The sequence below is a fragment of the Salvia hispanica genome, chromosome 1, assembly GCF_023119035.1.
Source record: "Salvia hispanica cultivar TCC Black 2014 chromosome 1, UniMelb_Shisp_WGS_1.0, whole genome shotgun sequence".
Taxonomy (NCBI): Eukaryota; Viridiplantae; Streptophyta; class Magnoliopsida; order Lamiales; family Lamiaceae; genus Salvia; species Salvia hispanica.
This window is the reverse complement of record NC_062965.1, coordinates 1256117-1270585: the sequence shown is the minus strand read 5'-3', so window position 1 is coordinate 1270585 and position 14469 is coordinate 1256117. Positions and strand designations below refer to the sequence as shown.

Below are 14469 nucleotides of genomic sequence, written 5' to 3'. Positions count from 1 at the left end.
ATACTAAGTTACTAAGTTGGATGTGTAGAAAATATATTTATTGTTGGGTATATATAAGGTTGAAGAGATGAGAGTGAAGTCACCTATATTTGTCTTGTATAGGGTAGTTGTTAGTTCGGTCATTAATCACAACTCTTAAATACAATTTGCCTCTTTTTGAAAAGGGAAATCGTAAATACTATGGCTTGCTTATATTTATAATAAATTTTGAAAAACTGATATGATATGACACGTGAATAGTATATTTTGATATGACCCGTGTTATAATATTGTAAAGAACATAAGATAAATTATTGAATTTTGATCAAATTATAATCGGTATATCGATTTTAAAATTTGTTTGACAACTATCGAGCTTTTAATTTTTTTATTCGCCTAACATGGTTGGAAATTCAGTTGTTAGTTTAATTAAATTTTAGTTTTGTGCGTCAACTTAAAATGTTATATAGTTTGGCAACTATATATATCAAGCTTTTAATTCATTTTAACTTGGCTAACGCGATTGGATTTTCAAGTAACATTTTCAAATTAATTTCCGCTAATCATGTGGAATTTCAGTCGGAAAAACGATAACGTAAGTACAGTACCATACGATTTATCATTTTTATTTTATTTCCATTTCATCTCTGTTATTCATTCGTTCCATAGTTTTAGAGTCATTCATTTTCTGCACTCGTGTTCTAAAAATAATAATAAATAGTTAAAATGGAGAGAAAATAAAGTAAAAGAGAGAATAACAAAGAGAAGAGTCTTATCTATAATATTATCTTATTTACCTTACTTTTTTCCACTGTAATTATTCATAATTATTTTTTCAAAATGAGTGACGAAAATGAAATGACTCTATTACCGTGGAACGGGGGAGTCAATAATAGTAGACCATAGGGGTGGCAAATCGTGCGTGTCGGGTCGTTATCGTGTCGACACGATAACGACACGAACACGATAACAACAAACACGAACACGACCCGTTAAGAAAACCTCAAACACGAACACGAACACGACCCGCTACCCTCAGACACGAACACGACACTAACACGACACGAACCCATTAACGACACGAACCGTTTCGGGTCAACACGACACGAACACGACACGAACCCATTAATGACACGAAAAAGTATTGAAAAATGAAAATAATAAGAATAATAATATTAAAATATTATGTGTTAATAAGAATAATAATATTAAAATATTATGTGTTAACGGATAACACGAACACGACACGAACACGCATTGTTAACGGATAACACGAACCCGACACGAACACGACACGAACACGACACGAAATTTTCGTGTCCTTAATGGGTCGACCCGATAAGGACACGAACACGATAAGCTCTGACCCAAACCCATTAATTTCGTGCCGGTTCGTGTCGTGTTATCGTGTCGTGTCAAAAATTGCCAGCCCCAGTAGACCATGAAATATATTACACCGCACAGATGTTGAATTTGAACTTAAAATTTTTAGTCACTATAATTTTTTTTAAAAGATACAAAAATTGAGACAGCAAGGAATTCTTCTAAAAATAACAATAATATTTGACACTAAAGAAAGTGTTCTTAACAATAAGAACAATAATATTTAACCATATATTTTAGGATGATTCCATTTATATTTTGTAATTTTATTTGGAACATCGACAATAATGATATTTTTTTTGAAATATTGATAATATATTTAGAAACACATATCTAACGCACTTAATTGAATTAAAAAATTGTCATTAATGATTTTTTTTTTAGTGCATGTATCTCAACTTTGACAGCTCAACTACAAAATCCAATTTATTTTTCTTAAGTTAATAACCGTAATCATATTGTTTTGAGCTCTTAAATGAACTAAATGATCATATAATCATATTGTTTTGAGCTCTTAAAAGAACTAAATGATCATATATTATCACATAAAATGAGATATTTAATTCTCAAAATTATTCGAATCTCTGACCTGATAAAAGAGAAATGACTAATCAAAGTGATGCTATTTCATTATTTGTGATACTCTCTTTTAACTTATCTAATTAGTACGTTAACTAGACTTAATTAACTATGTTAAAGATAATTAGAAATTGGAAATCCTACAAAAGTCGTAGCCTAACAGCAATTAGGCAAATGGCAAGTCCACATCCAATTCCTCAATAAAAAATTGATTTTTCAATTTATTTCAACGTAGAAGTCAAATTCTCTTGTATTTTTCCACATGTTAAGACGTTTCCTCGAATCTTCCAATATCAAAAAATTTAAATAAATAAACTATGGGGCATATTAGGGTCCCACTGTCACTTAAAATAAAATCATACTTCCTCCGTCTCATTAAAGATGACTACTTTCCTTTTTAGTTTGTCCCAATCAAAATGACCTATTACCAAAAATAGAAACACATTTATCTCTACTTTATTCCTTCTCTCTTACTTTACTCTCTCCACTTAACACACAAAATAAAATTGCATAAAATCTCGTGCCGCCTAAGAAAGGGGTCATCTTCCTTGGGACAGAGAGATTACCACCATTCCTAGCCAATCATTTATACACGTGGACGAATAATAAGCTGCCATGTGGCAAAAAGAAAATCTAAAAAAGACGACCAACGATATGTTGTACACTATATAACAATTTTTCTCGGCCAACAATATCCAATATGTTAACAACAATCTATAAATTATTGTGTAGCGTTTATAATATTGTTGTACAACGTTTATAATATTGAGCGTTGTCATTTAACATAGACCATAAACTATTCCATCTATGATTAATATATATTCATAATTATTCCTAATTAATCAAATTAATAAAGCAATAAACCCTCTGCTAATGAAATCCTTCGTCAGTCGTCTCTCTCTAATCCCTCTCTCTCTCTCTCTCTCTCACACACACACAGACAACGCGCTATTCGCCTCCATTTTCAGCTCTATTCACAGTGTAGCATTGCCAATTTCAGCAATTCAACATTCGTTTAAGGTATAAGCTTGAAGAGTTTCCGAGATTTTGATTATTTTTTTTGCGTGTTGACGATTTGGCGCTGAATCTGAGCCGTTGAATTTGACGATTCCACCACCAATGCAACTCAGATCCCTCCGATTAAGTCCCTCGGTTTTCCCCCTATTGATCCCTATTAGATCCGCGCTGGATTTTCAGTAAACCGCGCCGTAGAAATCCGTCGATACTCGGTAGGATTTGGGGATTTTGTAATTTCTGGTTGTTTGATTGATAAATTGGGGTATTTGTGAATTGAATTGGCCGAGGATGGCGGCGGCGAAGTCTCAGGGGCGGCTGTTCACGATCGGGCTGGTGGCGTCGTGGTACTCGTCGAACATTGGGGTTTTGCTGCTGAACAAGTACTTGCTGAGCAATTACGGCTTCAAGTACCCGATTTTCCTGACGATGTGCCACATGACGGCGTGCTCGCTGCTCAGCTACATCGCGATCGCGTGGATGAAGATGGTGCCGATGCAGACGATAAGATCTAGGGTTCAGTTCATGAAGATCTCGGCGCTCAGCTTGATTTTCTGCGCTTCCGTTGTCAGCGGCAACATCTCGCTCAAGTACTTGCCGGTCAGCTTCAATCAGGCGATCGGCGCCACGACGCCGTTTTTCACTGCGGTGTTTGCCTACTTGATGACGCTCAAGAGGGAGGCGTGGTTGACTTATTTCACATTGGTTCCTGTTGTTACTGGAGTTGTCATCGCGAGTGGGGTATGCCTGCCTCTTTGCTTTGATTGAATTGTGGTTTGGTTAATTTTGATTTGTGTTTTGGCCTTTTGATTTCTCTTTATATGGATTGATATGCCTGCTTGGGTTAATTGGATGCATTGATTGTATTAGGCAGCTTGGATTTGGTGATGTTCTATGGGGAAAATATGAGCAAAAGAATAATCTTGTGTCAAGTGTTGCAATGCAACTGTTAAAGAATTGTTATGCTAGTTTAGAATGTGTTGCTCAAATGCCCCTCTTTTGCATTTAGGGAAAAAGAGCTTCTTTTGGTGTTATCATCAAACTGATGTTGGTCTATTTACGGTACTTCTTTGGTACTTTGTGTATTTAAAGCCGTATATTGTAGCGTGGGCTATTCTATATTCTTTGCTGGTGGAGGTTGCTTTCACTGGATCAGATTGAGATCAATTTTATGGGGCCATTATGATGATGGTGTTTCTGTTTTTACATTTTGTATGAGAGATTCGTTGAAGTGAGGGTTGCCTGTTATGTTTGTTCTAATTTCGATACAAATTTCTTTGGCACAATGCTCCGATTACCCTTTTTTTCATTTTACTATGTGCTAGTGACGCACAATTTTGTTCTAATTATTTACCTCTTTAATTGATGTAGGGTGAACCTAGTTTCCATTTGTTTGGGTTTATCATGTGTGTTGGTGCTACAGCTGCAAGGGCACTCAAATCAGTGGTTCAGGGTATTTTGCTTTCTTCTGAAGGGTAATAATTCTATACTATGGCTTACCATGTAATTTTGTGAGTTTATAATGGCTAAGTTAATTATGTGATTTATTATCACTTACACATTCTGATAGCCCTCTTTCTGTCTGAAGGGAAAAACTGAATTCTATGAATTTGCTCCTCTACATGGCTCCTATAGCTGTAGTATTTCTTCTTCCCGTAACACTCCTCATGGAAGAAAATGTCGTTGGTATCACATTGGCCCTAGCAAGAGAGGATATCAAAATCATATGGTTATTGCTGTTCAATTCTGCACTCGCATATTTTGTAAATTTGACCAATTTCCTGGTCACGAAGCACACCAGTGCCCTCACTCTTCAGGTACTTCTTTCCCAGTAAAAGTACTCCACCATTTTACAACAATTATGTCAAAAAATCGTCTCCTTTGTCAATTTGCTTGTTGGTTGATCTTGACTCTTGCTGCTTTGGGTCATTGTTTTTTTACTGGCTGATTTTTATTTTCAACTAACCTTTAGTCTCTTATTTTCCAAAAGGGTAGTGAATTGGAAAGTTAATGGGACGGTTGGAGTGATTGCTGTGTTTGCAGCAAAATGAAATAACAATATGATATATGTCATTCTGTTTACTGTGATTGTGAAAAATGCATGCATATCCCTCCAAAAACATTTTTTTTGCATTTCTTTATTCGTTTAATTGGAGAATAATATGCCTGAGGTTGGTTTGAATCTGTTATACACTTCTAATCTAAATCTCTGCTCTCTCAGCTATCCATTCATTATTCATATAAACTACATTTGGCAATATTCACTCCTTCGTGTTACGTGCACCTTTCTAGTTCTGTCAATGCATGTCAGGTGCTATCTATGTTAGTGGCTCAGTTCAATCATGAGGCTCTTTAGATGTAAATTTGAATTGGTTGTGGAGAACAACACTTAGTTCCGCCATTAAACGTGGGCTATAAAATGCTGAGGCTATGCTTAAATGCTTTTGGTATCTACTGCATTGAAACCAGAACATGCAAAGTTAGAAACTTATGGTTCAATTTCATCTAAGCATGTCATGACCGTCTTCAAAATGTACAGAAAAGCTTCGACTATGAATGAATTATTGGGTAAAAACACATTATTTTTAGATTCTCGGCCTTGTCATTGTGCTCTGCCGGCTATCTGAGACTGGTTGACATAACATATCTATTGCATCCATAACTTTCGATTATGGGTTCTTTCAGGTCCTTGGAAACGCAAAAGGCGCAGTGGCGGTTGTAGTCTCCATATTAATTTTCAAGAACCCCGTCTCTGTCACTGGAATGCTTGGATACTCACTAACAGTCTTGGGCGTCATCCTGTACAGTGAAGCCAAGAAGCGTACTAAATGAAGGAACACGTAAAGCCTTCGAACTATAACTGTCTGTGTTGTGATGTGAAAAGGTGATACCATTTGATAGAAGCAAATTCAGTGCGTATCGGTGCTGTGCTGGGAGCGTATGAAATTTTGTCCCGGAAGGCATGGGTGAGGGCGCGAAACTGTACCAACGAACCATCACCTAATTAGCTGTGTAGGAGTTTTTATTGCATTCAATCTCGGTTACTAAATCAGATCTCTTTTTTTTTGTGTCTTTCACTGTATTCTTTCCTCAAACTCTCTGACACTTCATGTTATTATACTTAATTCTTTTGACATCAGTCAATTAGTGAAATGAAATCAAAGTTCTATATACTTGTGGCCTTATCATGGATTCAATCTCGTTTGTTTCTCAGTTAGTAGACGTTTTTTAACCTTTAATCACTTCTCAATTTCGATATTAGTATCTAATTATGTGTTTGTAATTTATAACACCAAGAACTTTATCAATTATGAACACTTTTTTGTTATGAAGAAGATAATTGTTTTTTTAAAAAGTTATGGAATAGATTTGGCATGTTGACACCTTTTCAATATTTTCCTATAGCACCAAAAATAGGATAAAAGGGAAATATTAAAATTGGTGTGACATTGTGAATGAATATAGAGGGTTTTAAGTAAAAGTGGTTAGAGTATTGGAAAAGAAATAGTCTTATCTCAAAAATGCATCAACAGCGGTTGAAAAACGAAACACGTGTATGTTAGTAGTATCAGAAAATGCATCACGAGTGAAGAAAGTGGTGGGACATATGATATAAACTCTAAATAAGTTGATGTATCGAAGGTGAATTAACGTATCATAATATCTACAATTGATATAGACGACTAGTTTTTATGAACGCATCAAAATAGTAAAACTGAACTAATTTTTTTTTTTCAATGAAAGAACATAAATGGTGCCACTTTTTAGTACAAAATCCCATTATATTCAAAATTACTACTATTTAAACTTTGTTACAAATATTATTATGAGGTTGGAGAATGACATAATTAAACATTTTTTTGAAATTAAATTTAAAGCAAAGAATACAAACTTGCCACATTCCCTCCAAAATATCATTCACCAAGAACAATCATCTTCTCCAATTTCTTGATTTTATAGTACAAATTAATGTAGAAAGCTTAGAATTTCACATAGAAAATGCATTGATCAGAATCTCAAGCTGGTAAAAGGAAATCTCATTCACAAATCATCATTCTAATCCAATATTCACAAGAAAAAAATTCAACCAAATCACCTTCTCCGATCAATCGCTGAAGACGAAATCCAAAACCTCAAGAAATTCCACAATCAGAAAGCAGATCAAAGCAAGAAATCGAGCCAACCTCGATGATACAACCGTATAACATCGGAGAAACGCAATCTGTACTTCACCGTCATGTTTGGGTACAAAATCCCCAATTCTCCCGCAGCCGCATAGCCACTTGTACCATTCGAAGTGCTGGTTATACCTCTCAGAATCCCCTCATTCAACAGAGTCGTTCCAGATCCAGATCGGAGATGCGCTATCAGGCCGCGCAGGTACATCTCGGCGTGGTTTCCGGCGTCCTCCGCCTCCGATCCGGTGGTCTCCGCCGCGATCGCGTCGAAGAGGCTGCGGTGTCTGGCTCCGGCGACGTCGCCGTCGATGAAATTGGACGGATTCGTTTGAAACAGGACGAATCCAGATCGGAGATGCGTTATCAGGTACATCTCGGCGTAGTTTGCGGCGTCCTCCGCCTCCGATCCGGTGGTCTCCGCCGCGATCGCGTCGAAGAGGCTGCGATGTCTGGCTCCGGTGACGTCGTCGACGAAATTGGACGGATTCGTTTGAAACAGGAGGAATCCGATCGGAATTTCGGAGTTGATTTTGAGGATGTGGTAGGGGTGGAGGTTGATTAGGAAGGTGGAGTTGGTTTCGGCGAGGAATTGGAGGAGGGGGTGGAGGATTAGAGATCCGATTGGTTCGTGGAATTCGGCGGTGGTGGCGGCGGAGGAGGGGGAGAGGAGGAGGAGGAGGGTGGAGGTGAGGAGGAGGAGGAGAGGAGGCATTTTGTTGTTTTGGGAATTGGGGGTTTTTTTGAGGAGAAGAGAGGTTTATCAATGGCGGGTTTAATCGTGGCGCCAAATTCAGTTAATTTTCGGTTTGAAAGAGGGAGGAGAGAGGGGTGTATGGTGCAGGGGGTGTATGGTGCGGACGACTCAATGCGTGTGTTGATACATTCTTTTTTGAACATAAAGTAAGGAATGATAATTAAAGAGCTATGATATAAATAAGTACTTCCTCCGTCCCGTTTTAGGAGTTTCGGTTGAGTCGGCCACATGTTTTAAGAAAAAAACTGTTTGAGTGTGTAATAAATAAATATTGTAGTGGATGTTGGGACCCACTTTTAATTGAGTGTCCAATAAATAAATATTGTAGTAGATGTTGGGACCCATTTTTAACATTTTATTATTAGTTGTAGTGGATGTTGAGACCCACTTTTAACACTTTGCAGACATTTTTTATTAATTTATCTCAACCGGGACTCCTAAAACGGAACGCTCTAAATTGATCAACCGGGACTCCTAAAGCGGGACGGAGGGAGTAACATGAATAAAAAACTACTATAAAAAGTTGGTAAAAAATGTGAATTTGTTATAAGGTTTTATTTAAATACGTAATAATTTATTTGTTCTCGTTTCTCTTTTTTTCTGTTCCATTTCATTTTTTTATTTTTATTTTGAACAAATCATAGCATCAGAAATTTAATTAATTTTAAAATCAGAATAAATTAGTAATTTAATATAGATATTAAAGTTGATACATAAAATAATACTAATATTAACAAAAAATTTAAAAAATTATAGACGAAGCTGTTTTATAAGTTGGTAATTAGAGTGATTTATTTAATCACTCTTTTTGGTGTTTTTTGGGACTCTCTTAAGTCTTAAGTCACTGTAGTTTTTTAATTTTACTGAAATTCATATTTTTTCATTATTTGCATCTAAAGATGAGGTGTGATAGGGTCCTTACAACATCTTAGTGTAAAACACAACACAAAATCACAGCCATTGGATCCTTAGATTTGATGATTGTGATAACCTACATTATTATACTAAAAATCTACATTATTAGCCTAGGTACATTATTAGACTAAAAAACTACATTATTATCCGAGCTATCTTATTAAGCTAAAAATCTATATTATTAGATGACACGTGACATTAATCTAACCGTTAGATCGCAAGATTCAATAGACTGCAAGTTTTGAATTTTAGTCATACTTAGCGTTGGGATATGAATACATTCCTAAAAATATATGATTATAAATTATGGAGTACTATAGAGTAAGAAAAATAAAGGAAAAGAATTGAGGTGTATGCCATGAATAAAACTAGTAAAATGCAATTTAAAATTTTTAATGCATGTACTCCTTGAATTTATCTCTTGTCAAGATTTGAATTAATATTGTAACTATAAAAAAATGAGTGAACAAATTTGTATAAATTAATATCTATAGATAATTAGATTGGTATTTCTTCACTTTTTCCAAGACCAAAAATATCAAGGGTGAGACTCCACTTTACAAATTGCATAAACAAACAAATTGATGATGCACACCCATATCCCAAGCTATGTGCCACCAACATCTAGGCCACAAATTAATGTGAGATCCAAATCACACCCCCAACTTATCCCTTCACACTCCCAAATAGTAATGTAACCCAAGAAAAAAGAATCAGTTAATCCAGTTACTCAAGAACACCATCTTGTAATAACAACTTAAAGATGGAAGCTGCCATGGCGTGCTGTACACGTGTCGCAATCTTGCCCAATGTCTCCTCTCACCAGCAATACTCTGCTGCACTCCCTTCATCTCGCTCAAAGGTTTCTTGAATTTTTTTTTATTTTTATTTTTTTTTGGGTGATTTTGCAACATTGAGTTGAGAATGATTTGGTTTGTGAAATCAATTGGTGCAGAGCTCAAAAGGGAGCTCTATATTCGGGGAGTCGTTGCGGGAGGGGCCGAGATCATCGATGAAGGCGGCGAAGGTGAATGGGAAGAGTTCTTCCACCCTTGTGACTAAGTGTGAGATTGGAGACAGTCTGGTAAGAGTTAAACATATTGAAGGATAGAGAAAACTTTGATTATTTGAGTAAATTGTCAGAAAAATCATGAAATTTGGTAAAATTTAAATCTGAAATTTTGAAAATCATTATAAAGTTTGGATTTGTTTACAATAATCTCATAGTGACGAATTTTAGTGAATTGCATCTGATATTATAATAAAAAAGGTCATACTTATCACCGATGAATTAAACAATGTTGTCTGTTGATAAAGAAACGACATTGTTTTGCTTAAATATATGAACATATTATATGTAGGCTACAAATTTTTTTTACCATGACATAATTGATAATAAATCTAGATATTATATTTTTATTTTATTTTTAAAGTTGCGAGATGGACCAGAATTTGATATGGTTCGAAATTTACCAATTTTGTTTTAATAGTACAACTCAATAGTTAAGTCCTAGCTAGTTCCAAAATTCGTTCACTGCAAATTGATAAAATAAAAGAAAGACAGAGAGAAAATGATGTTAGTGCAAAATGAGCCAATTTATTGAACAAGGAACTTGCTGAAAATAGAAGTGACTAATTTTTATAAATAATCCAAATTTGAAAAACATGACTTTTTATTGTGAACAGAAGTAGTATTATCATTCTGAACACACGAGTTTTATTTTCTGGATTTGCCATTAATGGTCATTTTGTTGCGAATGTATATTGCAGGAAGAATTTTTGTCGAAATCGACGTCGGACAAGGGGCTGATTAGGCTGATGATGTGTATGGGAGAAGCTCTGCGAACAATTTCATTCAAAGTTAGAACAGCTTCTTGTGGTGGAACCGCCTGTGTTAACTCTTTCGGAGACGAGCAGCTTGCCGTTGATATGCTCGCCGACAAGCTTCTCTTTGAGGTTCACTTTCCTTCTTCGTCACCCTTATTTGTGTACCGTTGCGTACATACGAGTGTGTTTTCGTTGGCCACAAATTTATCATAAGAAGAGAATGAATAAACAAGATGGGAAAATTTTATTACTCTAAGTCTTATTTTATTCTGACATGGGTTTTAAGAAATGTGCGTTTAAATGCGTAGGCGTTGCAATACTCTCACTTCTGCAAGTACGCTTGCTCCGAGGAAGTCCCGGAGCTCCAAGACATGGGTGGCCCCGTTGAAGGTGTGCTTTCGTCCAAAATCTCGTATTTTATTTCATCAGTTGTTCGTTTTGGCTATTTGATTAATTATGATTTCGGATTTGGAGCAGGTGGATTCAGTGTTGCATTTGATCCACTTGATGGGTCAAGCATTGTGGACACAAATTTCACAGTTGGCACAATCTTTGGAGTGTGGCCTGGTGACAAGCTCACCGGAGTCACCGGTGCTCAGCAGGTTGCGGCTGCGATGGGGATTTATGGGCCTCGAACGACGTATGTTCTCGCCCTCAAGGACTGCCCTGGAACACATGAGTTCCTCCTTCTTGACGAAGGTAAGAATTCTTGTCATCATCTAATGATACGCATTGGAAAATTCTCCATCTGTCCATGAAATAAGATATTATTTTGGCATTTCAGAACATCCACGATTTAAATTCTTATCTATTTTTTTTCCATTTCTGGCAAATGCACCCAACACTTCACCCAATCATTACAGTCACATTCTATTATAAAAAGTCACATTCTATTATAAAACTAATACTCCATATATATAAATAGAACTCATATTTCACTTACTTTTTCCACCAACTTTTCTTCGCATTTAAAAAAATCCACATCGGGTCGAAGTGAGATTTTATATTATTGTGGATGAAAAGAGTATATATTATCTGCTTCATGGGCCATGAGCCCACAATCATGTATTCTTTTGTTTGCATTAAATAAGTAATGGTCCAAGCTTAATTAAAATTCTATATTCTAATCTAGTCCATATATCTTTCAGACTAGACATGACTTCTTGTGTTCCAACTTAATATGATCAAAATCTCCTTTTCCTTGAAGGAAAATGGCAACATGTGAAGGACACAACATCTATTGGAGAGGGAAAGATGTTTTCACCTGGCAATTTGAGGGCTACATTTGACAATTCTGACTATGCCAAGGTCTTTTTTCTTCTAATCTTCATTTTCCACACTTTTTTTCTTCTTCATCTTTTCATGATTTAAATGTGAATATATAAGTAACGGTACAAAGTTCGAATCCACAGCTGGTCGACTACTACGTTCGTGAGAAATACACATTGAGATACACCGGAGGAATGGTGCCCGATGTCAACCAGGTACGTCTAAACCCTAAACCCTAAACGTTAAGGCGATATATTAGTCAGGCTAAGATGTAATGTGTCTTTTTTGGGATGTAGATCATTGTGAAGGAAAAGGGGATTTTCACAAATGTGACTTCACCAACTGCCAAGGCCAAGCTGAGGTTGTTGTTCGAGGTGGCGCCTTTAGGGTTCTTGATCGAGAAGGCGGGCGGGTACAGCAGCGACGGCAAGCAGTCCGTGCTGGACAAGGAGGTCATCAATCTTGATGACAGGACTCAAGTGGCCTATGGATCCAAGAATGAGATAATTCGATTCGAGGAAACCCTCTACGGGTCATCCAGACTCAAGTCTGCTGCGCCGGTCGGGGCTACTGCTTGAGGCCTCTTGTCTAGCTAGAGCAATATGGATTTTCTACATGTAAAACTATGTCTTGATGAATACTAAAGATGGAAATATATCTTGATCATGAGTTCTTTGTTGTCAAACTCTTTTCATTTTTGTCTCAATGATGCAAAAATCTTGTGACAATAGAAATTTTATTTCACTTTCCATTTCATTCCATTCCATTGACATTTAATTTAACTTATATGTATACATTTTTTTCATCAAAAGGAATTTTTGAGTGAAGTATCACAATTGACTCCTATTTTTGAAAAGACTAGAAAGTAAATTTTATTTTCTTGCCTATTTACTACCACGAACAATCAAACTATCACTATATTTATTCCATTTCCTATTTTAGACTTTGTCAATGATGCGGGGATATTAATTTACAAGAAACTCAAGAACTATTATATGCCTAGATGTTTTTGGAGTTTTTTATTGATAAATAAACATAAATTATAAAGGCAACACGGTGGAATCGAATCTGCAACTTTTGGCCTTGGACATAACTACTCTACCACTAGGTCAACACACGCACACATTTAGAGTTTTTGTTTGTATATTATATGGATAATATGCAAGGACATGATTGAATCGAAAAAGAAATCTTTGATGTACCTCCTATTTTTCATGAAGAGAATGAATCTTTTTTCTCAAATGATCACAAAAAAAGAAGCTGTCCAAATAGATATTTCATATTTGCAAGAAAGCAAGAGTTCTTGACTTGATAGCATGGTTTTCTTTAGCTCTTTGCAAGAAATTTTATGTCTCTTCTTCAAGAGGCATTGTTGATACACCAATACACAAGGTTTAAAACATGTTGATAACACTCTTCTATTTCACCCAATAGATAGGTGTTATGTATACAAGTCTAATATCAATAAAATTGAGGGTGCTATTGAGATCTCATCTAGAAACTCTGTCACAATCTTTGAACAAATTATTGTGATTGTGGTGAAGAAAAAGATGTGTAACTTCTCAACATTGGAAAAATGCCATTTTTGAGCCAATAGATCTATGCAGTTGTGGGAAATGGAAAGCTAGAGGCTATAGGGTGTGTAAATGGTCATTTTTATAGTGTTGCTTATTTGTAACTTCATGTAATTTAACTTATTTTAAAGATTGATGATGCATGTTTTAAATGAAAATTATTTCTCAACTAATTATCTTTTCCTTTGTCATTTAGCCCTATTACCAACTCCTGCACTGCACAGTTTAATACCCTTCTGGAATTCTTGCTACAGACATTGCACCTAAGCAATCAATTCATATATAGAAATCATTCACTTCCAACTCTTAATTAGTAACCTTCTTGAATGAATTTTAAGTTTTTGTTGTTGCTTTTCAGGATTATCTTAAAATGTTGTGCAAAATTTAGTTATAACATAAATGAAAAAAATAAAAATAAAAGTGTGAGTGAAGTATTCCCTCCCTCCGTCCCATTCAAAACGAAACATTTCTTCTTTGGTATGAGATTTTACGTAACCTGTTAAGTGGCGAGAGAATCCGAACCATCTGTCCAACTTAAAGTTACTTGTTTTCCTTTTCGAGACATAGCGACACATTTTTCTAAAAATGGAAACATTGCTCTCCTTACATTATTCCTCATCCATTTAATTTACAAAATAATACTATATAAAATTTCATGTCTGAACAAGAAAAACTCCACTTTAAATGAGGCAAGAGGTAGTACATTACTTTCCCTTCTATTCTCAAAGTTGGAGATTTTAAAAAATTCAAAGTCCCATCTTTGACAAAAGAAATAAAACAACCAAAGCAATCACGTAAAGTACTGAAAAAAGTAGACAAAATTCATGTCTAAGATATCAAAATATAGAGGATACATACCATTCACTAAATAAATCCACTTTGTGTAATACCCAAGAAAATTGCATGGCCTCTTCCTTACCAAACTCTTCTAAAACGACATTTGTTTTACTCTCCCTTATAACTCTACCTTCTTCTGATTACTCTCCTATCCTAAACA

At 35.6% G+C, this 14469-nt stretch overlaps 2 protein-coding genes across 2 annotated transcripts; both read left to right on the top strand.

The window, feature by feature from the left end:
• Positions 1-2833: 2833 nt before the first annotated feature.
• On the top strand, positions 2834-6128 carry LOC125201732 (probable sugar phosphate/phosphate translocator At3g11320). Its single transcript, XM_048099967.1, has 4 exons — positions 2834-3696; positions 4327-4430; positions 4544-4772; positions 5641-6128. Exons 1-4 carry the CDS (start codon positions 3247-3249, stop codon positions 5785-5787), a joined length of 930 nt encoding a protein of 309 aa, XP_047955924.1. The 5' UTR covers positions 2834-3246; the 3' UTR covers positions 5788-6128.
• Positions 6129-9462: 3334 nt separating this feature from the next.
• LOC125201043 (sedoheptulose-1,7-bisphosphatase, chloroplastic) lies at positions 9463-12583 on the top strand. Its single transcript, XM_048098921.1, has 8 exons — positions 9463-9664; positions 9758-9886; positions 10573-10758; positions 10938-11019; positions 11107-11328; positions 11837-11937; positions 12042-12113; positions 12195-12583. Exons 1-8 carry the CDS (start codon positions 9566-9568, stop codon positions 12474-12476), a joined length of 1173 nt encoding a protein of 390 aa, XP_047954878.1. The 5' UTR covers positions 9463-9565; the 3' UTR covers positions 12477-12583.
• The last annotated feature ends 1886 nt before the right edge of the window (positions 12584-14469 follow it).

Coding starts and splice junctions, on each gene's coding strand:
- LOC125201732 (XM_048099967.1), top strand. CDS start 3,247: ATGGCGGCGGCGAAGTCTCAGGGGCGGCTGTTCACGATCGGGCTGGTG. Junction 4,431..4,543: donor ATTTTGCTTTCTTCTGAAGG/GTAATAATTCTA, acceptor TTCTGTCTGAAG/GGAAAAACTGAATTCTATGA. Junction 4,773..5,640: donor CCAGTGCCCTCACTCTTCAG/GTACTTCTTTCC, acceptor GGGTTCTTTCAG/GTCCTTGGAAACGCAAAAGG.
- LOC125201043 (XM_048098921.1), top strand. CDS start 9,566: ATGGAAGCTGCCATGGCGTGCTGTACACGTGTCGCAATCTTGCCCAAT. Junction 10,759..10,937: donor CCGACAAGCTTCTCTTTGAG/GTTCACTTTCCT, acceptor TTAAATGCGTAG/GCGTTGCAATACTCTCACTT. Junction 11,329..11,836: donor GTTCCTCCTTCTTGACGAAG/GTAAGAATTCTT, acceptor TTTTCCTTGAAG/GAAAATGGCAACATGTGAAG.